Below are 27,656 nucleotides of genomic sequence, written 5' to 3'. Positions count from 1 at the left end.
GGAAGAAGCCCTATATTTATCGCTTGAATCAGGAATAAAAATATTTCTGTCTCTATATACCTATACCAAAGTTAAAAATAAATAGATGCAAAGAAATAAATGCAAATTCTCGTATTTGTATCAATTGTGACAAACTAGTCCGACGGGGTGTAGAAGCCTTGCAAGACTCAAGTCGTTTACGTTTAAACCTGTTAAAGTAAAAAATCGACCACTCTGTGTTTTTATGCAATCTTATGAACCCTAACATGCAACGTCTTAGTATAGATGCAAGAGTTCAAGCAAAATCTATATATTTCAAGTTCTAATATATAGACATATTATATAGATAAATATAGTTGAAATATATAATTCAAGTCAGGGCGAAAGCGTAAAGTAATTTCTGTTTTTTCTGCATCGAAATTAATTAACCACCGCATAGTACGGTGGGGATGTAAGTCATTATAGACGAAGCATGTGTGTCTATGAGCCATATTGAAAGTTTTAATATGAGCCTATATTATCCCAAAATAAATAAACAGACAATTGTAACAATTGTTGCATATACAAAGGCGACAAAAAATTCATTTTAATTTGAATTATTAATATTCAATTCAAATTCATTCAGAGTATCGCTAGAGTATACTGTAGTTTTTAGGGTCGCTAATTCTGATCAAGATTGGTTTAACCTTTATATACTTTCTACTGGTTACGTCGTCCGGAAGATGCCAATAAGCAGAAACAAGTATCGATTTATCTAAATAAATACTATCTCTTTATTATTCTGCTTTAGATTTTGCGGATTATCCCGTTAACTTTTTTCCTTGTATATAACATACTGGAATATCAGAAATGTTGACGAAAACTGGACTTGCAGGCGTTGTTTGTATATTTTCTGGTAATAGGTATACCAGAAATCAGAAATACCTATTCCGAGTGCCCGGTCCATGTAAAATAATGATTGCGATTTCCGTTTGGCGATTCAGTTCGAATAATACGAATCAGTTTCAATACTCGGATTGCCGGATTAGTTTTGACTTGGCGATTCTGCAGACAGTGTACAGTGTAGTATAGTAGAAAAACTCAGAATAGCAAAGTTATTCCGAGTTTTTTATTAAATTAGTACAGTTACTTGGTTTTATTGAATCAGTATTTATTTGTAGATAACAAGGTTCAACATCCATCACATTCACATTCCATCAAAAGAAAGGTTAATGCCGAATAATATTAAATACAAATAAACAAACCTAAATATTACAAAATATATATTATTTAAAAAAGTAAGAAAAACAAAAATTAAAAAATAAGAGTACAAATTCTGGAAAAAAACCATTTCAACACGAAATATAAAAATAAAATATAACATAATTCTTCTAACAAAAAAAAACGCTCTCATTACATTTTTTTTTGCCTTTTTCTACTTACACAATTTGGCCTTAAAGTTCAAAAATAATAATTTTTCTAGATTTTTTGCCTTAAGACGACGGCGGTGGTCACTTACCCTAGAGGTAGAACTACTAGGTATTTGAATTTCACTTTTAGATTTTTTTTTGTGAAATGTGTCCCATAAGTTAATCAAAAGTTGGTTTTTTAATTAAATATCTTGCACATTGCTTGTAAATGGTTGTTGAACCTTGGGTATTTTTACCGGATCTTTTTTATAAATAATGTCACTCAACTCTGCTATAATATTTTTCTTTACTCTTCCTAAAGCGTCATTATTTTTAAATGCCAAACTCTCCAAATTTCCCACTCTATTACGAAAACGTTACGCTTTGCAATTTCTTAAATATTGTTTTGGCACATGTGCTCATGTCAATTTTTAGAAGCTCACTGCATACATCTAAAAGAAGCTACTAGATATTTTTGTCCACTAATAACACAGTAGCATCCTCAAAGGCTTCCAAAATTACTTTCAGTTCTTTTAGAAGGACCTTTTATCCAATGTCAATTGAGGAAAATCAGCATCGAGTAAAGTTATTGTACTCTGTACAGCTTCAATAAATTGCTCGACTATAGTAGGTGGAGTTCTATACCTCGTAACTACATCCTGGAAAAGGTTCTTAGGGGCTTTGAACCAATATTCTCCTGAAACTTCATTAATTTTGCCATGGTTTTCTTTTAAAGTGTGAAATTATAGTTTTCACTTTCTCTAGAGTGCCTGCTACTTCGGTGAGTGAATCGCGAATTAGGAGATTTAGAGTATGGGCGTAGCATCCAAAAAACTTCCATCCCAGCCCATTTGTAATGGCACTTTTTACATTGGCCGCATTATCAGATATTGCTAAAATATATTTTTTTCAATACCCCATTCCTCTGCTATAGTTCTTAGTTCCACATTTAGATTGGCACTTGTATGAGACTGATCAAATACGGTGCATTTCAGAAGATTGGTTTGAAGTTAAAAAATTTTATCTATGAAGTGCGGCCGCCTTATCATTGACTTCTATTTGTATATCAGCATTTTCACTTTTAATTTGATTTTCTATATCCTTATTATTGTTGTCCTGAGGGATTGATAGTGAGGGGTTTTCTTAAAGTATTTGCACTGTGGGGTGTTTTCTTAACATGTATGTCTTCAAATTTGACAAGGTTGTCTTATAAGACATAAGGGTTTTGCATATGTTCCATTTTGCAGTTTGTTTATTGCTATCTACTATAAATATCTACAAAAAAATCCCAAACCACACTAGTCTTTTTGTTCATGATTAACAAATGAAAATAAGTAATAATAAATATAAACTTTAAACTCAATTCTATGTAGATCTATATGGACGGATCACCAATACAGACTAAATTCCTCCTATGATGCGCATGCTGCAAAAATAATCAAATTTAAAAACATAACCACTAATTCATCGAAAACCTGTGATACCGCCAGCAGCGCTACGGCCACCACGACTGTCTTGCAGTTTATTTGTTAGGAATAGGTTGGAGCTGTAATAGGTATTTGGAATAGGTTTACATGTGGAACTGGTACAGGTCGGAATAGGTACATTAAAAAGCTATTCCATAACATCTCTAGAATAGTCTGCCACCCCAAATGGTCGACGGATTCTGATTGGCTAATTTTTGACGTACATCAAATATGACAATAATGACGTTAATGACATTTTTAGATTTTTACAGTCGTGTTTGACGACTCGATTACCTTTTTTTCAGGAACACATAAATAAATATACCTGGCTCACGAACTTAATAAATATACCTGGACTGCTAATGCATATGGCCACGATACCCAAAAATGACCACTGCCTGGTGGCCGCCATTTTTATAGTGGTTGTGTCCTTTGGATGTTGGTCACTCGAAACATTTTCAGTGCTGCCAACAAAAAATAACGGTAATGAAGTTGACGACGCTGACGTTTGACAAGTGAGTATAGTGGATTGCCTAGTTTTTGGCGATTTGTAAACGGCACTTGGGTATATCGTCTACAACAGGCGATATAGCTTCCTCCTTATTTAATATGTGGATATTGTATCATCAATCTTATTTAAACGTATTTGGTTCACTGTTTCTTAAAAGTCAAAACCGAATTATTGTGAATTGTCTGTGTTTATGATATATACAAACCCTCATAAAATCATCTATATTTTGATTTTTATAGATGGTTGTACCTATTAATGTGGAAACACTGTATATAGAAGAAAAGTAATAGTCGTAACAGTAAAAATAGAAAGAAGATTGAAGTGTTTTTAACTGAATTTGTTAAGTTATTACAAGCAAAAATATTAAATGAAGATCTTCATTTTCATGGTATTAGGAATTATAAGATACCTTGAATTCTTAACTAAATGTAACTTTCTATTTTGTGTTTGTAAACATAACCTCTCAATAACTTGAATTGTTTTGTTTCCCTACAAATTGGCACAACTGAAATTTGTCAGAGTGGTCAACATCGAAAACACATAATCACGCAAAATGGCGGTCACCTAGTAGTGGTCATTTACTTTTCATTGAATTGACAGTCCAGGTATATTTATTAAGTTCGTGTTTACAATATACCTGGACCCTAATTATAATTGATATTTCGAGCGAAAACAGGTCGAAATAAATATGGCCACGTCGAAATGCGACTTTGCGAGCCTTACGGATTTCGGCTGAACTATGGATACGACGTCATTGAAACTCGGCTAATCGAAATAAATTTCAACTTGAAGAAGGTGGTTGAAATTTCATTTCGAGTCGAAATTATGGGATGGAATTAGATGTCTATTATTATTGTTTGTGTTTTGTAAGAAAAAATAATTTTTTTAAACCTTTCATCGTCTAAAGTCGAAAGACTCGTACTAGATATTATTTACCAAAATTTAAAAGTTATTTCTGAGATAAGTATATTTTATAGACATTACCCTAGATTTTAGTTTTGTTTTCCCTTCTTGTGTTATTAATAAATAAGGTATGGTTTTATAAATTAATATTTCTTATTTTACAGTGACTTGCAGGTATTTAGTAAATTAGTTGATAAAAACAATTAATAGCATTACTTTAAACAATTTACTTTACTAAGTTTTGGAGGAATTAGAAGTTGAAGAGAATAGATGTTCACAACGAATTATTAAAAAAATGCTCCGAGATTCGCAAAACCCATTCTCATAAAGCAATACTCAATTTAGATCATATCTTGGGTCCACAAGTTTTATTAAGAAATAAATGTGGAATAGTAATTTTTATAATGTTGACATTTATATTCACTTAACCACAATCAGAAAACAGATAATTAATATACAATATAGTCCTGTAATAATAAATTATTTTTAGGCGTGGATTACATCTGTATTAAGCAAAATATCATTATATTTTTCAAAACACGTCATCAAATGGTAAATATTACTCTGTGCGAAACGCTCACCTTTTATGTTAAATTCTGGAAAAAGTTCCAATTAAAACACAATATAACTTTACCTATACAAATTAAAAGTCATAGCAATATAATATATATGCCATGCCAACATTATCCACTGAATATCCCTAGATGTAACTAAAATCGAAATGATGATACATCGATAGGAATCGCTAACAAACGCGACTGTCATGGCAGAGTCACTTTGAAATTTCGATATCGAAATGAAATAGAATCAGCGCTCTGGACTACTAATGCAAATGGCCACCATGACCAAAAATAACCGCTCGCTGGTGGCGCCATTTTTAAAGTGGTTGTGTCCTTATGATGTTGTTCACTCTGATTATTTTCAGTATTGCTAACAAAAAACATATTAAATAAAGGTAATGAAATTAACGACGCTGAAGTTTGACATGTGATCTGACATGAACTTTAATATAAAAACTCGTGATTCCTACAGTGTTCTTCACTCATAAATAATTAAATAATATTATACAGGGTGTCCGCAAAAAGGCCAATCTGCCGGCCACATATGGGGTGGACCAAAATAATGCGACTTTCGTTATGCCATTTTTTAATTGGGCGCTCGGTATTCAATATAGAGGGCGTCAAAATAAGAAATATCGAATCTTTTTTTTTAAATAAGTCGAGTGTTTCATAAGATATTAAATTAAAATTTGGTATGAGGGGGTTTTTTGGAACGAGAAATTGAAATCCGTTTACGGATTTGCTATACTATGCAGAGGGCGCCACCTGCGGTATATTGCATGTGTTAAAAATACCAAAACTTTTTTGTTTCCCTGTATAATAAAGTTCTAGTAAAAAATTCTAATTATCCAATCTTTTCTTGTAAAAAAAGTATTCTTAGTAAATGTCGGCCTGAGAATCCGTTTATTAGATATCTTAATTTTAAAATCTAGATACTTCTTTCTAAACAAATTGGCTGACCTCGGGATCTAGTAGCTTTTTACGTACTGTCAAAGTAACAGATTTAAACGCTCTTTACAAGCTTCTCAATTACTCCTAAAATAAATCTACGTTTTTTAATTACATATTTGTATTTGGTGTGTTTTCTTACAGCTTATAAAACCATAATGACTCATAGACCAAGAAATGTACCCTTTTCCGAAATGGCGGATATGTTTTTGATGTTTGGCAAGTTTTAAATATTATTGTAAACGGTAAATACCTGTCAATTCTTAACTAGGAAAATGTGACTCCAATGCTAGTTTAGCCGCTAGACGCTATACCCAGACATTCCCAAATCGATTTCATCCCAAAAGAAAATATTTTTTAAATTTGATTAACTGCCTAAGGGAGACTGGAAGTTTCATCGAAAGACAGAAGGGTAATTGCGGCGGACCTCGTGCGGTGCAATTAGGGCAAGAGGAAGAAATTTTAAGAATTGTCGAAGAATCACCAAACAATAGTACTAGGGTTTTGGCTGAACGGGTGAGAATTGAGAAAATCGAGACACATAATATTTTACGGAGTTCAACAACTTTACCCATTTCATCTTCACCCGAATACCCGACGATCCCAAGGCAAGTCTTGCTTTTTGTACATGGTTATGTGAAATGAATAATAGAAATGTGGATTTTATAAGGGTGATTCTGTTTGCTGACGAGGCCACGTTCACGAGAAACGGCATGACAAATATCCATAACGCACACATATTGGCTGAAAAGAATCCTAGGGCCATAGTTGAGACACATCATCAAGTGGGCAGTTGTTCTGGATAACTTTCTTTTAGGACCTGTCATTTTACCAGGTAATTTGACTGGTTTCTGTTGTTTCTACAAGAAATACTGCTCAATTTGCTTGATGGTTTGCCTCTAAATTTAAGACAAAATCTTTGGTTTTAACTCGATGGTGCTCCGGCTCATTTTGCTATAAATGTTAGGAACTATTTACATCAAGTATCTTCTAATCGCTGGATTGGTAGGGGTCGAGATGCTCCTGTTCCGTGGCCACCCCGTTCGCCCGACCTTATATCTTTTTTTTTTCAGTCTGGGGATGTATGAAAGACTTCATGATAATTTAAGGGAAAGAATCATTGCAGCTGGAGAGTATTTCAGGTTGAAACCAAATATTTGTCAAAGCCTTAGATTTTCATTAATAAAGAGGGCTCGCATGTGTACACAAACAAATGGAGGTCACGTAGACAAATAATTTAGGGTATTTATTCTATGATTTTTATTATAATAAGTAAATTAGCATTAATTTAGAAAAAATTATTTACGTTTATTTTGTTAACTTGTTAAAATGTATCTAGATTTTAAAATTAAGATATCTAATAAACGGATTCTCAGACCGACATTTACAAAGAATACTTTTTTTACAAGAAAAGATTGGATAATTAACATTTTTTACTAGAACTTTATTATACAGGAGTACAAAAAAGTTTTGGCATTTTTAACACATGCAATATATCGCAGGTGGCGCCCGCTGCGAGGTATAGCAAATCCGTGAGCCGATTTCAATTCCTCGTTTCAAAAAAAACCCCTCGCACCAAATTTTAATTTAATATCTTATGAAACACTCGACTTATTAAAAAAAGACGATTTTATATTTCTCATTTTGACGCCCTGTATATTGAATACCGAGCGCCCAATTAAAAAATAGCATAACGAAAGTCGCATTATTTTGGTCCGACCTATATGTGGCCGGCGGATTGGTCTCCTTTTTCCGGACACCCTGTATATTATATAAAAATCAGTTCAAAAATTAACGAAGGTACACACCTTAATTTTAAAATACCGTAAATTTATATCCTTAAAATATGACTTTGCAGTAGGATAGTGTCTATGTTCTGGAAAGCGTTCCTCTAAGGAGTATAGTATTTTTTCGGTCCACCCTGTCCATTCCAATTGAGTTATTTAAAACATTTATCCTTTAGAGCTCCTCTTATTCTCTTAAATTACTAATTTCCTTTTTTATTTCCTTACTTATCTTGTTTTTACCATACTCTAAATTAAAATATATATGAGGCTAAAACTGTTGAAATAAGTATCATAAAAACCAAAGGATAGGGTTTCAATAACCTTGGTTTTAAATTTCAAAAATGTAAATAAAGACCATAATTTTTATGGCATTAGGAATTAGAATTGGGAAGGTACAAGTTTATAACGACAATAAAACACATATTTATATCTCTATAACTTAATTGAAAATTCGTAGATTTTACCGAGATTCTTAAACAAGTATAAGAAAAATATCAGAGCTAATGCAACTATTTTAAATTCTTAAGTAAAAGTAACTTTCTAGTTTCTATTTCGTTTTTGTAAACATAACCTATTTTATTAAAAACTTTAATTGTTTTCTTTCCGTACAATTGGCACCACTAAAATATGTCAGTGACCAACATCGGAATGACACAATCTCGCAAAATAGCGGCCAGTAGTAGTAGTAGTGGTAATTTATTTTTCAATGGACTGACAGTCCAGGTATATTTATTAAGTTCGTGCTTGTTTTATATTCTCCTATATTAATAAATCACTTATAGGTTATGTTTCTGTGTTTGTTTACATTTCTGCCTGCTAAGTTTTCGGTTGATTTAAGAGTTTAAACAGAACTTAAAACCATCATAACACCCTCTGAAGGAAGCTTACTGAAAGCTTATTAAACTCATCCTCTGATTTTTACCTGGCCTTGTGTATTTATACTGATTTCTAAAAGCTAAGAAACACCTAACCCCAAAATGATCATGTGCTATAAATGCAATAGTGAATATGTCCAGAAGGAAGATAAAAGTGAATTCTTTGGATTTCTAACATACGAGTTCTTATAATGAAGGAAAGATGCTTGCGTCACTTCTGCCCAGATTGCTTAGAGTGAGATAAAAGAAATGGTCTGAGGTACAAAGCATAAAACTTAGAAGGCTAAAACTATTTCTTCTGCTGATCCAATCCAAGATAAAGACCCACTTCCCAATAAGAGTGTGGTCAATGTTAATGGTAATCAATTGAAAGATCAAGTAGAACTTATTACTGAAGAACTTAATGGGACAGTAAATGGAATAATTTAAGCCAATAAAGAGTCCAGTTATGACTGCTATTACAGTGTTAAAAAGCGAGGATGATGTCACCAATATCTCAACTACTCCAAAAAGTAATGATTTACAATCATAGTCCAATTCAAAGTCGATACGGGCTGTTCCAAAGGATTAACAAAAATCAGCAAGAAATATTTCCAAGATTTCTGAGCTATCCTCTTATTCCAAGTACCTTAAAGTTTATAAAGGGCTCTAATAAAAACTCCACATCTCTATCGGCTGCACCTGAAAGAAAATGGATCTATGTTGGAAACCTAATTCCTGATTGTAGTGAAAATATGATCAAGGCACATTTGGAGTCAAACGATGTGGACTTGCTTCGCTGCGAGAAACTTGACACAAAACACAAACGTATGGCTTTATTCAAAATTGGTGTTTTCCTAAGTCTGCAAGAGAAGATTGTGGACAGCAAGTTATCGCCCATGGGGGCAACTATTAAGCCTTTTACGTATCACCATATTATTAGGGGAAGCTTGAGAAAACAGAATTCATCCGCAGAATTTGAAAAAAACCAATGAGGACTCTTAATACCTAGTATCAAAATTTGAAAAGTATCAACAATAAGCTTCTTAATGTTAGGACCTCTGCAGTAGTGGATGATTTTGATATGTTTTTTACTGAAACATAGCCGAGAAATAATGTTGCAGATGGAGAAATTGAACTTCATAATTTCACTTTATACGTTTATGTTGTTCTTCTGTGTAGTAATTTTAACCTGAATATTAGTCTGCTAGGAAAATGATAAAAGATGTAGTCACTCCCTTAAATAGCATACCTCAAATTGCTGATGCCCTATTGTTTTTCTTATTGTACTCAAATTTATATCAGCTAAACTCGTTTCCCAATATATCTAGATCTAGTACTAGCTCAAAGGTGAAAGTAAATGTTTAGGATACACCTATTACTGGATGTGATGTCTACCATCCAGCCTTAGATTTTTGAAGTTTGAAATGCCCGAGGAGCTTCACGCCTAAGCTAAACAAGACTATAAGCTTCATCTTTTTTTCTATTTTCTAAAAATTTTAAATAATTTTATACCAACTTTTTGGTTTTTTAGTGATTTTCCGGTATAGTGGGTTAATAAATTATTTTACAAGCTTGCAAACATCCAATCATTGTGCAACTACACAGAGCAGAGAAGATGCAAATTTTTCAATTATGACAGACCTAAGTGATTTCTAATTTAGGTTAATTTTGGATGTGTTCTCATTTTCCAAGGTATAATTACATGACATTATCTACTTAGGACATCTCTATGTCACACTGTCACACAAGAATTTGCACAAATAATAGAGCGTAATTACTCAAAGACCCCTTATGTAAGAAAAGTTCTATTTGCAACTCAGTCCCTAAGTGTCTTAAGTAAATAATCTAAATAATCTAGTAAGTAATCTTACAAGTTCACTAAATAACTCTCAAATTGCTGTATAATGGTCGGTTCCAGTTATAACAAATATCTTAATGAGTCCTTCTTTTGATTGTAGATAAGTCTAGTAAGGATAAAGCTTTTTCCCTCTCCATTTTTAAATGTAGTCTGTACAAGTATTTAAAACATTTTTTCCAAGTACCTTTACCCATTTAATCCTTACTTTTTAATATTCCCCTTGAATATGGACACATTAAGCCTATTCTTAAGTTACAAGCGGAGTGACCTAAACTTGATAAAATTTCTTTAATTTCTAGGCTTTTTTATGCACAATCTAAGCAAAGAAGCTCTGGTTTTGAGGATTTGGGTGAACTTCGCAGGACCCCTAGGGCAAATCATGTTTTTACTTTTATGGTAAGGAGCCTGAGAAAACGAGTCCTGTTTCTTATTTTTTACAAAGAACATTTTTAAAAATGAGGCTTAATGTTTTGTATAAAAGATTTACAATCCATTGATATGAAAGTCTGCACAAGCATCTGTGATACAGGGTACCACATGTATTTAAAAAAAAAAACATTATTATGGTTTTTATACCATTGTGTATGTTGTTATATTATATGTTAACAACGTATTAATGTTATACTAAGTATTAAGTAAAGATTTTGATTAGAGTTTACATTTTGTTTTTATTTACTTACATCAAAAAACATGCATATTAATTTGCACATATATAAATTTATAATATAACATAAATATATATTTACATATATATTTATGTTATATAAGTCATTGTTAATTAATTTATTCACAATAAGAAGACAGATATAGGCGTTTATATTTTGCTTTCCGTAATACACGTTTCTTAATTCACGTTTGTTTAATACATAATGATAAAATCCGAAGTAAAAACTTTTTAGAATCATATTTTTTATTTAGGTATTTAAGTATCTATGTCTAAATACCTACAAAGTCCAGACTTAAACGTTCTAAATAAGCAATTTCTTGAGAACTATGTTAAAATCAAATCGTATTTTAGTTTATACGTTAATTCTTAAAGAAAGTGATAAGGGATGTCTGACATGTGCAATATTAACACTCATTTTTCATTTAAATTGATAAGCGCATTGTTAATTTTAAAATAAAATTCTATATATAACTCTTCAGTTAACGCATTATCCTCTGTAATTCTGGAAATTCAATAGAATAGGAGTTTCTTGCCTTGAATTGTCTGATTATTAGGCAACACGCATTTCTCGATATTTGTGTTCTATATGTGATATTATATATATTCATTGAATTTGATACACGAACTTTATACAGGGTGTTTGGAAGGTGAGTAGCCAAACGGAAATGGTGAATAGGTGAGGTTACTGGCTATTTAAAACGCATAGTATTTTTTTGTTTTTCATCAAATTTAAGGAGTAATATGTTTTTTCCTTTTTTTATTAGATTTTTCCCATTTTTTTTCTTTAACCTTCATTTTTTTTTAATTTTTGGCCAAAATGGCGCACAATTAATTTTATTTTAAAGACTAATGTTGTCTCATTCAGATTTAGGTAATAACTGAGAAAAATATTTAAAGAGAAACTAATAGTGAAGTAACAAACTTCCTCAAATAGAAAAATAGAAAAAAAATTTTACGTCAACTTTACAATGGAAAAAATATTAATAAAAAAAGTTGTGTGGTTTTAAAATGTGCCACATCTAACAAAAATAATTAGGTAGCTTACGAAAAACAAATAAGTTTGCCTTCAAGGACTCGTGAACCAATTTCTTGAAAGCAACCTAATAGAGCAGGTATAAACTTATGTCTCTTTCTAACACTGCTAAATCTGTTGCGCTATCTCTTTCACCGTTCTAAAACAGCTAAACCTGTTGTGCCCTTTCGTTTCCATGACCCTTATACAAAAGCGTCATTAATTTTTTCTATCAATTGTTCCCTTGTATTTATAGGTTCGAAATACACAAGTTCTTTTGCACGGCCCCAGACTTAAAAATCAAGCAGCGTTAAGTCCGGTGATCTTGCAGGCCATGGGATAGGGCCATCTCTGCCAATCTAAGTATTGGGAAATGCATCTCCAGTGCGTTGGGCACCCATCGTGTTGGAACATCATTTGTTCTTCATTGAGAAAATTTGGAACCCCGTTCAAGAATTCGGGCAGATCATTTAATAAAAAATCTAGATAATTATCCCCATTCAAATTATCCGGTAAATAATGTGGACCAATAAGGAAGGCAATTAGGCCTGCCCAAACGTTTACTGGGAATTTCCTTTGAAAGGACACGACTTTCATCATTTTTGAGTTTTCTTCTTTTGGGGCCCTGGAATAATGCAAAGTATGAAAGTTGTTAATTCCCTTCCTTGAAAACTTCATTGTCCTGTCATAGGATTCATCTGTCCACAGTATGTATTTCAAGAAATCGCGATTATCCACGTCCATATGTAGCAGGAGGCGGCAAAACTGAATGCGTCTTTGGTAGTCGTTTACTTCAAGATCTTGCACGGGAGTGTAATGAATGTGATGCTTTCCGTTGGCATGAAGAACAGACCAGATCTTCCATACACTTAGGTTTAGATTGGCAGCTACAGTTCGGATGCTCTTTGTGGGATCTTCGTCAAAAGCTTCCAGAATTTGTTCGTCATCAGCAACATTACGTTGTCTGCGAACTCCAGGTTCACGGCGATTTAGACTACCAGTTTCTCTTAAGCGTCTAAAAGTCGTTTCAAAACTATGACGATTAGGTTGGCGTCTATTGGGAAAACGCTCTTGGTAAATTCTTTTTGCTTTTCGTCCATTTCCATTAGTTCTACCATATGCTATTAGGATATCGGCGTACTCCTCGTTTGTAAAGGCACCAGCCATAGTAGGCAACAGTAACAATAAAACAAAGTTAACGAAAATGAACAAAACTTAACGAAAATGAACAACAAAAACAATATGTAGAGCAGAGTTAAAAATACGTGAAGTAAGACAACTCTCGAATAAATAATACTCGTATTATGGTTAGCGACAGGTAACAGTTTGAGGTAGTGGGGCACAAAGGGAGTGTCGCCGAATGATAAAGGAGATTATAGCGTTTACAACAGGTTTAGCTGTGTTAGAAAGAGGCATAAGTTTATAGCTGTTCAATTAGGTTGCTTTCAAGAAATTGGTTCACGCTTCCTTGAAAACAAACTTATTTGTTTTTCGTAAGTTACCTAATTATTTTTGTTACATGTGACATATCGTTAGAAAAACTATTAACTAGAGAAGTTTTTTAACACATTTTAAAACCCCACAACTTTTTTTATTATTATTTTTTCCATTGATTTGAGGAAGTTTGTTACTCCACTATTAGTTTCTCTTTAAACATTTTTCTCAGTTATTACCTAAATCTGAATGAGACAACATTAATCTTTAAAATAAAATTAATTGTGCGCCATTTTGGCCAAAAACTTAAAAAAAATTGAAGTTTAAAGTAAAAAAACGAGGAAAATCTAATAAAAAAAGGAAAAAACATATTACTCCATAAATTTGAGGAAAAACAAAAAAATACTATGCGTTTTAAATAGCCAGTAACCTCACCTATTCACCATTTCCGTTTGGCTACTCACCTTCCAAACACCCTGTATATTATAAATAAATTCAATAGTAAGCTTTCTAGTAGTGCTTATTCTCTCAGGTATTAAAAGCATTATTTACCTTCATATAACTGGTTGAAGATGATAATGTTATATAAACCAACTTCGTCTTCAGGATACCCATAATAATAAATAATTATACAGGGTTACTGGTAATTCGATACATTCCTTTGGAGATGTGATAGGGGAGGGGGTAAGAAGTAAATTGAACCCTAATATGTATTATGCAAAAGTTGATAGTTTTCGACATATTTAATTTTTTCTGTTTTTCTTTAAAATGTAGACCTTAGTGGTTTAAAAGGCAGTTTCCAGAAAATCCGCTGTATATTTTTTTAACTTTTTAGGCAAAATACATGCTCAACACAATAGTGTTACGTTTGTAATGGCAAAAGTCCCGCAAATAGTTGTAACCATAGGTAAATTCTCGATGCAAAGTGTAATTTTTTTTTCTTAAATAAAATACTACACTTTCTAGTGGATATTTTTTGAAAAAAAAATTATGCTACATTCTTCAAAATTTACGTAAAACTTTCTTATTATCTAAGCTAACTCATAGGCTATAAATGCTACCAAAAATTTTAACAGAATTTTGTATTTTTATTATTAATAGTAAGAACGCACTTGAAAAATGCCAAGTGGTATTTACTTCTATGGTATTTAAGTACTACAGCAACAATTTGTTTTTTTAATTTTATTGTTAAAAATTTGATGTGTAGATAGTCTGACAGCAATAATTGTTGTGGAAAGTAGTTAAATTACGAGTTTCGAGTTTATTTTTCTCGTGTTTTCAAAGAAGGTATTATATTGGTTTCTGCGCTATGGCCACGTTTACTAACGCTGAATATGCAGATATTATGTTTGTTTATGGGTTTTGCAATGGTAATGCCGCGGAGTCTCGCCGAGAATACCAACGTCGCTTTCCGAACCGCCGCATTCCAAATGTCCGTGTTTTCGCTTCGACCTACCGAGCTATCGCTAAAACTGGATCCGTAAAACCAAGAAGAGGTGACGCTGGCGCTCCTCGCGTATATCGAGCAGAAGATGAGGAGGAAATATTAAGACATTTTGAAGACGATCCAACCACATCCACTAATGCCGTAGCGCAGCAAACAGGATCATCGCAATGGAAAGTTTGGTCCATGATTCGGCAAATGGGAAGCCATCCTTACCATTATACGCCTGTCCAAGGATTGGAAGAAGGGGACCCGATAAGAAGGGTAGAATTCTGCAGATTTATTATAAATTCTGATGCAGACAATAGAACTTTTTTAACCGACATTTTGTGGACGGACGAGTCAAAGTTTAGTCATGAGGGCATTACAAATTTTCATAACCTTCATTTTTGGGCCGAAGAAAATCCCCGTTTAATAAGAGAAACCAGTTTTCAAAGAAAGTTTTCTGTAAATGTGTGGATGGGACTTATTGGCCGGGATGTAATAGGACCACATTTTTTCCCAGACCATTTAAACGGGGATATTTATGAAAATTTTTTGCGACATGACCTACAAGATCTTTTTGACGATATTCCTCTCGCCGTTAGAGGACGAATGATATTTCAACATGACGGCTGTCCAGCTCATTTTCGGCGGTCAGTTCGGCAGTTCCTGGATGAACGTTTCCCGAATCGTTGGATTGGTAGGTCAGGTCCAATAGCTTGGCCAGCACGAAGCCCTGACTTAACCCCGCTTGATTATAGCATATGGGGTCAAATGAAAGCACTGGTTTATGCAACCCCAATAATTACCCGGGAAGATCTTATCCAAAGAATAACCAACGCTGCCCAGCAGATCAGGAATACCATAACAACTAGAACAACAAAGACTGAAATGAGAAGGCGCTGCCGAGCCTGTATTCGCAATAGAGGCTCTCATTTTGAACAAGATTTGTGAAGGTAAATACTGATAAATGCGTTACTTTACAATTTATAATAAAAATACAAAACCATGTCGCCTAACTTTTAAGCATTTGTATCCTGTGAGCTAGCTTAGGTAATAAGGAAGTTTTAAGGAAATTTTGAAGAATGTAGCATAATTTTTTTTCAAAAAATATCCCCTAGAAAGTGTAGTATTTTATTTAAGAAAAAAAAATTACACTTTGCATCGAGAATTTACCTATGGTTACAACTATTTGCGGGACTTTTGCCATTACAAACGTAACACTATTGTGTTAAGCATGTATTTTACCTACAAAGTTAAAAAAATATACAGCGGATTTTCTGGAAACTGCCTTTTAAACCACTCAGGTCTACATTTTGAAGAAAAACAGAAAAAATTAAATATGTCGAAAACTATCAACTTTTGCATAATACATATTAGGATTCAATTTACTTCTTACCCCCTCCCCTATCACATCTCCAAAGGAATGTATCGAATTACCAGTAACCCTGTATATTAATAAACATAAAAATAATAATAGTTTATTAAATCTGCGGTATGTTTCTTTTCTAAATATAGCATGACACGCGCGTTCTTTATATTAGATCTATGGGAATCTACTTCTCTAACGTTACATCTGTGGTATCATTAGACCTGGTTGGGTTGACTACCGACATAGAAAAAAGGGCTTAAAAAACTTTTATAAAAAGGAGAGGATAAATATAACAAAGTGAAGTCACGCGGAAGTCTGTCCAAAAAAATATTGCCAGATAGAAATATCACAAAAATATATTTAGATTAGAATTCTTTTCTAGCTAAATCATTTTTGAATAATTACATTATATTACCAAAGAAAACTGCAAGCCTCTTAATGAAGCTGAGAACAGTAAAAACTAATAGATCTGCACTAACTGATGACCAATAAAATACTATACGCTAAGATTAAAAACATCATACTTATCACATGGAAGAAAGCTGAAATAATTATTAAGAATTGGTAGCAACTAAGAATATGTGTCATCCAAGGACCAATAGTTACAAAAGTTCTAATAGTTTTGCACGCAAATATAATAAGCCACAATAAAAAACAATTGAATCTTTCGATTGTCTTATTTGAGTGTAGTATAAGTAATAATTGTACTGTACTATTCCTGTATTAATTTATACAAATATTGCTACCGACAGCGTTTACTCTGCATGTGCTTGCAACCTGCAACGCTGTTAGATCGCAATCGTTTTCATTATGTATTTAGCCATTTTCTGTTGTTGGTCGTAGCTCAGCGAAGCCCCTGCCGTTCTCCCCGTTCCCCTCCTACATAATAGGACCCCTCCTTATAATATAGTTCGTTCGCCCACAGGTCCGTGACCCCCTCGGCCGTCCGACCTATTTCTTATGATGGAGATTAACGCGACGTTGCCACTGGCACCTTTTAATTTGCATTTACTTTATTTTTCCATATTATTTTATTTATATGATTTTTAGTATTATATCTTAATTGTTTTAAAGAAATGAGTAAACTATAAGGAGCGATCGTCATTTCTCTAAGAGTTATGGTATTTAGAAACTTACTCTTCGGGCACAGCTCCCGAGTCATCAGCTTTATTTGCAGGAACAAGCCCAACTGCATATAGAACAGCAAATTCGCTATTTAGTTCTTGCTTTTCTTCTAACAAAAAATCCCTGGGTAAGTTTAGATCTGGAATTGCTCCCTTTTTTAAACGGGATCTGGTCGGCAAACCGAGAATCTCGTGTTGGACGTCCCTTTCGTAATTACTTTTACTGTAATAGGTACAGTCAAGATTTAATAATAAATCTTCACATCCCACGATCAAAAAAATCTGATCGAACGAGGCTTGATCAACAATTATTTGAAATTTCTTCTCTCGTATACAGGGCATTCCGTTGATCATGGTACAAACTTCTAGGGTAGATAGAAAACGTCAAAAAATGAACATGGGTCCGGAAATGCTTCCTCAGGCAACTAGAGCTCTTTCAAGATAACCTTTAAAAACTAGTTTTCGTTTTATAGCTGCGGATCTACTTTACCTACCGCAATCAATTTTGAGAGATAAATTATTGTTCGTACGTTTAGTCTTTTGAACCTATTAAACAAAAATAATTTTTAATCAGGAGCGTGGAAACAAGGGGGATATTTGGTAAATTTAACCCCAATCTAAGACTTTCTGCCGATTTGGGTCTCAGATTATGATGCTCCTATGTCTTTTGCATAAAAAAGGTGCTCTTAGCAAAAATCGCTAAATATCACCGTTTTTGTAAAAATTGACTAAAAGTAAATTAGGATATATACAGCACCAGAATTAATTATTTTATGAATAATGCGAAAGTTAATTTGCTGAAAAGCGATAGTGCAGGTTAACAAAGTTCAAGAATTAATCAGGACTGAACTTCACTACATCAAAAATTTTTTTAATCCCTATAAAATTTTATGTTTAAAATTTAATAAAATCACCCATAAATAAATTCAATTAAATTTTATGAATACACTCCTAGAGTAGAAACAAGCCATAACCCGTAAAAAGATATTTATTTTAGGACGCATCCTCTTACTATCGCTTTTCGGCAAATGGAATAACATTTATTGTCATAACTTGTTATTGTCAGTTATCGATTCTACACAGTCTTAATTCCCTTTTTATCACGGTTAAGCAATGGAAGATTATACTTTTACTGAATATGCCGATATGGTATTAATTTATGGGGAAGTTCAATGCAATGGTAGAGCTGATTATACTTCTCGATTATATAAAGAGCGGTTTCCCCAAGGGCAAGTTCCAGCTCACAATCTTTTTGAAAGGATCAATAAACGGCTCAGAGAGACCGGCTCTGTAAAAATAAAATGGTCAGATAATGGTGCGTAAAGGAATACCTGGACCCCGGATTTCGAATAAGAGGTTCTTCAATAATTTGAAGATAACTCATCTGTAAGTACTCGAGCAATAGCTGATGCCATATATGTAAATCATGCTAGAGTATGGAACGTTGTTCATGAACAGCTTCTTACGTCCCTACCACCTGCAAAAATCATTGAGACTAAATAGATTCATGCCCCACGTAAATTTTTGCCAATGGTTTCTTGACCGGTATGCACAAGAACCTCAATTTCCAAAATATGTCCTTTTCACTGATGAAGCTATATTTACGAAAGGCATTTTTAGTTCTAAAAATAATCATTTGTGAACTGACGAAAACCCATATTTATGTTTTCATTTAAGAGGATATCAACGTAGGTTCTTCGTCAATATGTGGGCCGGTATTGTAGAACGATTAATTGGTTCAATTACGTTACCTCCTCATCTAACCAGTAACAATTATCTATTTTTTTTTTAAACATATACTGCCAGAACTGTTAGATGATCTGCCCATAAATATACGTTGAAACTTATGGCTACAATATGATGGAGCATCAGCTCATTTTTCACTTATTGTTTGCAAGTTTATAAATGAAATTTTTGGAAGGCGCTGGATTGATCGCGGAGGCTCTGGCCAGCGCGCTCCCCAGATTTAAAACCGCTAGATTTTTGTCTTTAGGAGCATATGAAAAGTCTCGTTTATGAAACTCCAGTCGAATCAGAGAAAGATTTGTTGGCTAGAATTACCGCAGTTGCTGAAGTAATACAAAACATGCCTGATTTTTGTGAACCACGTCAACGTTAATCTGCTGCGGATCGAGCATGGAGGCCGGCATGTTGAGCAATTATTACCTTAACTTTTTTTTGTAATTCCAATTATTACAAGAATTTGTTTACGTTTATAAAATTGTTGATTTGTTGTCTTTTTATTACACTTAAAATCATTTAAAAATGCCTTAGGTTTTGTTACCAAATTAATAAAGTGGTACCTTAACTTTTTTAAGACAGTTCTTTTTTATTTATGACACAGATTTAATTTTTTAAGTATAATTGATTTTTGTATCTTATTGCTTTTAGCCAATTTTTACAAGAACGGTGATATTTAGCAATTTTTACTGAGAGCACCTTTTTTATGCAAATTGCATCAGAACATCATAATCTGATGCCCAAACGGGCAGAAATTCAATGCTTAAAGAACTGGCGTTAAATTTACCCAATACCCTCCTTTGTTCGCACGCCCCTGGTTAAAATAAATTTTTGTAAGGTTATCTTCAAAGAGATCTAGTGTCTTGAGGATGCATTTCCGGACCCAAATTCATACGAACTTTTCTTTTTTTGACGTTTTCTATCTACTCTAGAAGTTTGTAACAAGATCAACGCAATACCCTGTATAACTATTAAAGTGATGTTTATTGTTTAAGGATTGTATTTTTTCAAGTCTACAAAATGTTTGTGTTTTAAAACAGAAGATTTAACTAAAGTATATATACATATATATACATAGTATGTCATTTTGCTCTTATTTTTTTACAGTTTCTCAAAATGAATTGTTTCTTCTTAGTTTTTTTAGAATGGTTGGAAATTACTCAAGAAAAACCACGCATCAGTCTTGGGATCCGTTACAGATGCAAAAAGCTATTGCGGCAGTACAAAATGGAGAAATGGGCTGGCTCAAAGCTTCAAAAACATTTGGCGTACCCCAGGCTACGCTAAGAAGACGAGCATCGGACAAAAATAAAAGAGTCAAAGCTGATAAAGGTCTAGGCCGATACGAAACCAGGTTTTTCGTAGAGTTGGAGAGGGACCTAGTTCAACATATCAAATTATTGGAATCTTGTTTATTTGGTTTATCATGCGATGAAGTTCGTTCCTTGGCGTATCAACTGGCAGAAAGAAATGGAATTGCACACAGGTTCAACTTAACTACTAAAATGGCTGGTTGGTATTGGCTACATGGATTTAGGTCCAGAAACCCCGATATATCTCTTAAAAAGCCTGAAGCTACTTCGGCCGTTAGAGCACAATCTTTCAATAAACCGCAAATTGCTAATTTTTTTAGAACTTTTCAAGAGACAATTAAAAAAGAGCATATCAACCCCACGCGCATTTGGAATGTAGACGAATATGGCCTCTCTACTGTCCAAAAACCTAGCCGAATACTTGCTACCAAAGGTCGAAAACAAGTTGGCCTAACTTCAAGTGCTGAAAGGGGGCAGCATATTACAGCTGTGGTTTGCATGAGCGCAGCAGGAGCCTATATTCCCCCATCATTAATTTTTCCCAGAAAAAACTGGAAAAAGGAACTGACCGACGAGGCTCCCTTAGGTACATTGGGAATAGCTCAGGAGGCTGGATGACGGGCGAGATTTTTCTAAAATGGATGCAACATTTTAGAGAATATTCTAATCCTTCAAAGGCAAATAAAGTGTTACTTCTGGTTGATGATCATGCTAGCCATAAAACTCTAGATGTTACAAGATTTGCTAAAGAAAATGGAATAGAAATGACATGTTTCCCACCTCATTGCACCCACCGGCTGCAACCTTTAGACGTGTGCTTTTTTGGGCCATTAAAAACATTTTATGATCAAGAAGTTACAAAATGGCTAAAATGTCATCCAGGCAGAACTGTTTCTTCATATCAGATTGACGGGTTATTTGCTGCAGCATATGGAAAAGCAGCTACAAATCAAAATGCTGTAAGTGATTCATTCATTGAATATAAACTATATTTCAGTTATTCGCCCACAAGACATTTCCCCTCTTCCAAGTTCATCCGGGATACAAGCAAACCCAAGAAAGCGGAAGGCAGAAGGAACCAAAGTGCTTACGAGTACCCCAATATTAGAGGAACTTAAAGCTAGAGAAGCGGAAAAACAAGCTGCTGAATTTCGCAAAGCCGCGAAACGAACCAAAAAAAATTTAACTTATTTAGTTGAAAGCCCTGAAAGTTTAAAAGAAGTTATTCAAATCAAAGAAATTGCCAAAGAAAGTAAAAACCGCATAACAAGTAAGGCTGCCATAGTAGCATGCAAACACTTTGTCCCTATGGACGAAAACTCTGATAATGAAGAGCCGTTTCAAGATGAAGACGACGAAGATGATCCATATTGTAACAGTTTGTACTCTATGTCCAAGTCCAAGGAAACATGGGTTAGATGTCAATCGTGCTCGAAATGGGAACATTGTGAGTGTGCTGGTATTTCTAAAAGAAGAAAACAATATGTATGTGAACTTTGTTAGTTTTAACTTGTAATGACCTATGTAAGTTTCTTATGTCATTTTACCCAAGTATGCTCGGGTGAAATGACAAATTTACATATTTCTTTTTATATTTTTTTCGCCAGGCTTATTCATTTATTTAAAAAAAATTAGGTTATATTCTTATTATAAACCTTTAGTATTATAAATTACTTATGATTTTGTATGTTTACATTAAAAGAATAAAAAATTAATAAGCAAAAATAAAGTGGTATGTCATTTTAGGCCAGTCTCCCCTACCAATCTGAAATGGCTTCCTAAAAGTCAGGCGTATGACAAACATTTCTGGAAGATAAAAGATGTTACCTCAATTAGAGTATCTAATATCAGAAAGGTTATTATTATTCATTATTGTCTAAGAGCATCCAAAAACAGAAAGAATTAGACATTTCTAATACCTATAGTGATACATTTTTATTTCTTTTTGCAGGATGTTGCGTTGGGCAAGTAACATGCTTTAAATACAAATATAACGGAAACCCTTTATAACGGAAATACAATGTGGCTTAGCAGCTTAGCAAAAGTATCGTTTTAATAAATCACTCCTAATTTTTAAACAACCCTATTTTTTTTTCACAATTGATGTACTTACTTACGGCAGCCAACCTGAAACTAAGGTATACGGAAATAAAAAAATCCAGATAAGGCTTTAGCACCGTTTTCAGGGTAAAAACTCACTCTATTTAATTAAACTTCTTTGTTGTTAGCAAATTAAAAAAAGGATGTACTAGTTTTAAATGTATGGCACTATTTTTCCCAGAAGATTTTCATATTAAAGTTTAAAGTCAAACTAATGAGCCCGAAAATGTCAAGGGCGTAGAATAAATAAGGAAGATATGCATTTATCACTTTTTTTGTTAGGATAATAATACCGACTTCAAATTTAGGTAAATATATGCCGAAAAAAACAGCTTATTTGATACTTCAAATTATTTTGCACAAAAATTATGTGTGATTGTTTTCTTTAACGATTTATGATATAAAACAAGAACTGTAAATTATTTAAGTAATAGAAGAAATTAAACAAAGAAACTAGTTATTATTTCCAAGAATTGTATTAGCATTATACAATCGTATTAACAAATAAAAATTTGCAATTTACTCAATTAATTACAACAATTACTGAAAATATTCTTAAGTTCATTCTTTCATAGTTCTTAATAGAATTTTGGCTTTACTGGATTTCAAAAAATCTCAAGGCTATTTTGCAATGCTTTACAAGCATTCTCTAAATGGTGCTGAATTATAATATCTGGTAATCTAATTGTACTTTGGGAACACTACGTGTTTTTTAAGGTCCAAGCACTCTTGAAAGCGTTTCAAAGTTGGGTGATCTTCTAGTAAGAAATCTTGTTTCATATTCCACTTTTGCAGTACGAGCAAGTGGAACTACCAGAACTCGTAAACAATGTCGGCATATTCCTGTTAACTAAATAAATAATGTGTTTGATAGGTAGTTGTTATACCAATTAAAACAGCTACTTTATTTCTAAAGCCTACTTTTCAACGGAAACTTCAAAGGAATGCTCTGTGTTACAGAAATATCGGTAACTATAACGTAAGACCTTTTTATTAAAATCCTATGTATTTATGTACAAATAAAAATTAGTACCTAATTTGTTACCGAAAGAAAATTTCAAATTTTCAAATATACAGGGTAAGTTTTCAGGATATTATTATACCCTAAAAATTTTACGAAAGCTTGAGCAGGATTTTGTTATTTTGGTAGTCCTAAGTTTCAGTAGTAAAAACACCAACTGTGGGAAAAAATAGAGGGTTGTTCAGAATTTTCATTTGATTAAAAAAATTAATTTTTGCTAAATACCTAATAAGTAACTATAACTAACCTATAAACTGTAATTCGGATATAAGAGGAATAAATTAAGTGTTTTTTTGGTATATCTTGTATAACTTATATTTACATTTGAAATATGCATTTGTCGCAACGAAACACCCCGTATAATAGCATAATTATTACATGTTTGGGTTAATATTGTCAGAGCTTAAACTGAAGAAAAAGGTTGTATAATTCCAAGAAAAAAACAGAAACTATTTGCTATTTTTTAAATTAAAATAAGAAAAAAATAGGAATAAATTCAGCACACTAGTTCTAACAGAAATAATACCCTCAATTATATGATTTTTTTGCTTTATAGAATCCTAAATGCCAAATAAACTTCTTGCTATACAACTACCAATGCTTACTTTTAAATTCTTCTCGCTTTTCTTTATCAGCATGTGATTAATTTTACAAAAAAAAGTGTAAAAAGATGAAAGTTTTTCTTAATTACTCGGATTCATATTCTAGTATTTTTCCTAATAAAGAATTGTTAAGTAAAATCTGTATTGTTGTGACGAATTCGTAATTAGTTACTTATTTTTTACTTATTCAGAGATCGAAAGATAAAACCTTCAGCTCCTGGGTATATAAAAAATCTACTAGTTTTCAAGTAAATTATTGTATTTAAGATTTATTGAACTTACATTAAATTAAATACAACGAAAGGTATCTTTGAAGATTTAAGTTCATATTTCTTTTAAATGCGTGAATAAGTCTTTTTTCTTCTTCTTTTTAATATTTGGACACGTGAGATAGTATATTGTAAATTGATTTTTACTATAAAAATTAAGTAACTCAAAGAATTGTTAATCAAACTTCGCTTATAGAAGCATTACTATGCTCTGAAGGTCCAAGTATACAATACTATGTTTTTAGTTTTATTTTCTGCAAGTACTCGCCTGAAATGTCTAGAACATATCCTCGCCGTCAAATAATTATTCAAATTCTTTCCACAAGCATTCAACCAATAATTCCTTATACCACTATCGCCAGGAAATCGATGGTATTTGATTGACCTTCCTTTGGTTCTTCTGTGGGTACTGTTACAGCCAATTACTGCACACTGAGGCATAATGTTGACATTTATTATTTGTATGTTCAGTTGTGAGTTATAATTTCATTTAACTACAAGGTAAAAGAAGCACCATTAATTATGCAAAGGACATATTCCAAATTCATATTTATTAATAATCGAGTCCGTCATGATAATCTAGTATTTAAAACTCAAGGTCACATAAAAATTGTTGTGCAGAAAGTAACGAATTTCTTATACCTCAGATATAATAAACTGCAAAATTTGTTATTTCGTTTTTATCAATAATACCTATTGCTGAACCCAAGGTTTTAAAAATTAATAGATTTTTATTTTTAATTAAAATCAGATGCAGTATGGTAAGTACATAGTTCATGGTCGTGCCTGTTATATTGCAACAGTAGAACCTTGAGAATTATTAAAGTGTTATAATCAAAAGTATTGATAAAGGTTGATAAAACTATAATAAAATGCTTTCAGGAAAATTATAATTAAATGTTTTATTATGTCATATTCGATTCATTAATTTTAAAAAATGAGAGATTTAATAATAAGAAATTATAAAATTTTAGGTATGCATACATACTAATTATAATTTATTTAAAGTATGATTTTTTTTTATCACAGCATGACACCTGTTAAGTAATTCAAAAACCCGAAATTCAATTAATAGAATGCATTCGCCGTTGATAAAAAATGAGGCCACCATTGTTAACAACCGCATCAGAGTTTGCCCATACGAAAAAGAAGATAGTATATAAATGGAAAATATTATTAAATGACAAGCACTTTATTGTATAGTATGTATCGCGTGTAGTGTGATTGGAAAAAAGTTGTTTACTTCTTTGCGTGAAGTAGATAGGAATAAAATCTATTTGGTAAATGCCTTTGCCTAATTTGATTTGTGACCTTAAAAATACCTTTGTTTACATACCTGTCTCTTAATCTTAAGACCTTAAAACTGTACTTATTTACTCCAATGTCAACTGTTCTAGTCGTAATTGCGGTCTTTTACCTAATTATAATCACTGTTGGAAGTACACGCCCGCACCAACGCTCTTATTCATTACGCTTAACTAAAAAAAACACGGATGGCAATCTTATTTAATGCGATAAGCACACGATAATATTGGTACCATCGCATGTGCGACGCACGGAGGCACCAAACTACGTCATCGATGTGCACTCGATTGGTACCATACCCGTCAAAGTCGAAAGGCGGACGAAGAATATTATTAGAGGCGAACAAAGCTGGAGGGAAATAAGGTGATTCATGCGATAATAGCTATACAGTGTGACCTACGAGAATTAATAATTAGAATGTTTGGCGGGTGGTTAAATTCGAATTATAATATGGTTAAATTTAGTCTGGACATATTGGGTCCTAGGGTGAGCCCAATCATACTTACATTTTACACAAAATACGTGGAATTTATCGATAAAATATAAGATATGTTTAATTTTTTTTTTAAATTTTATTGCATATTATTTTAGAATGTGATGGGCATAATACTACATTAGGTATATTTCCAATATTTTTGAATGGCATTTAAATATTCCTGTTTATTTTGTTTATTTATTTAATTTATATATACAAAATGATTCATGAAGAATGGGCAATCTCTGAACTGGAGATACTACATACTAAAATATGGCTATTGAGCTTAACAAGTCTTCTACAAATGTTACAGGTTTACGAGATACAGTGTATTTAAAGTTGGAATTTCAATTTGAAATTTCTTAATAATTTTGTGATTTTAATCAGTATCGTCTTGAAAATTGGTGAGTTTATGTGTTTTGACATGAAAATTACGAATTTTGTGGTGAATTTAGCATTATTTATACAGGGTGTTAGTTAAACCCTGTTACTTAGGTAAATTACAACATATCTTTTTTGCCTATTCAGTTATGGCTAAAACGACTAAAAAATCTAAAAGGCAGTTTAATTTTGAATAAAAAAGGTACTTTTGTTTATTTCATGTAACTCTATCAGTTTTTAAGTTATTTGCATTTTAAACATTCAGCGTAAAAAATCTAAAGCCACCGTTATTACATTGGCTTAATAGGAATGTATTCTTTTAAATTACTAATATGTTGTTACCCAACAGTAAAAGCAACAAATTACAATCGAATTTGTTTGGCCACCTAGAAGTCCAGACTTAAGTCCTCTAGACTTGTCAATATGGTCACACATGAAGGACATGGTTTACGAAGATACAATTAATTACATCGAAGAATTACGACAGAAAATTCCAGAAGCTGCTAATATTATTAAAAATAATCGACAAATGTTATTTAATATTCAAAGATCTTTAAGAAGACGCCTTACAAAGTGTATTAAAGTGGAAGGCAGGCATTTTGAGCATTTACTTTGAAGTTTTCTTTTAATATTGCTACTGATTGTAATTTGTTGCTTTTACTGTTGGGTAACAACATATTAGTAATTTAAAAGAATACATTCCTATTAAGCCAATGTAATAACGGTGGCTTTAGATTTTTTACGCTGAATGTTTAAAATGCAAATAACTTAAAAACTGATAGAGTTACATGAAATAAACAAGAGTACATTTTGTATTCAAAATTGAACTGCCTTTTAGATTTTCCAGTCTTTTTAGCCATTACTGATTAGGCAAAAAAGATATGATGTAATTTACCTAAGTAACAGGGCGTAACTAACGCCCTGTATAAATAATGCTAAATTCACCACAAAATTCGTAATTTTCATGTCAAAACACATAAACTCACCAATTTTCAAGACGATACTGATTAAAATCACAAAATTATTAAGAAATTTCAAATTAAAATTCCAAATTTTAAATACTTTACTTAAACTTTAAATACCCTGTATCGCGTTAACCTGCAACATTTGTATAAGACATGTTAAGCTCAATCGCCATATTTTGGTGTGTAGTATCTC

The 27,656-nt window shown here is 32.6% G+C and overlaps 1 protein-coding gene across 6 annotated transcripts in view; it reads right to left on the bottom strand.

Moving 5' to 3' along the window:
* LOC126740735 (uncharacterized) overlaps positions 1-25,949 on the bottom strand; it is a 105,943-nt gene extending 79,994 nt beyond the window's left edge. For 4 of the 6 annotated variants that reach the window (XR_007661980.1, XM_050446884.1, XM_050446883.1 and 1 more), the window contains exons 1-3: positions 25,674-25,949; positions 24,606-24,831; positions 17,306-17,515 (exon numbers count right to left, since the gene is read on the bottom strand). Coding sequence is in view for 4 of the 6 variants with exons in the window: in XM_050446884.1 (XP_050302841.1) it covers positions 17,306-17,515; positions 24,606-24,778 (383 nt within the window). In the remaining 2 variants the exon portion in view is untranslated. The remainder of the gene's footprint in view (positions 1-17,305; positions 17,516-24,605; positions 24,832-25,673) is intronic. The other 2 variants (XM_050446882.1, XM_050446889.1) reach the window with 2 other exon arrangements.
* Positions 25,950-27,656: the final 1,707 nt, after the last annotated feature.

The sequence above is a fragment of the Anthonomus grandis genome, chromosome 9 (genome assembly GCF_022605725.1).
Source record: "Anthonomus grandis grandis chromosome 9, icAntGran1.3, whole genome shotgun sequence".
In the NCBI taxonomy this organism is placed as follows: domain Eukaryota; kingdom Metazoa; phylum Arthropoda; class Insecta; order Coleoptera; family Curculionidae; genus Anthonomus; species Anthonomus grandis.
Note: the sequence above shows the minus strand (reverse complement) of the source record. Positions and strands in the feature narration are given on the sequence as shown.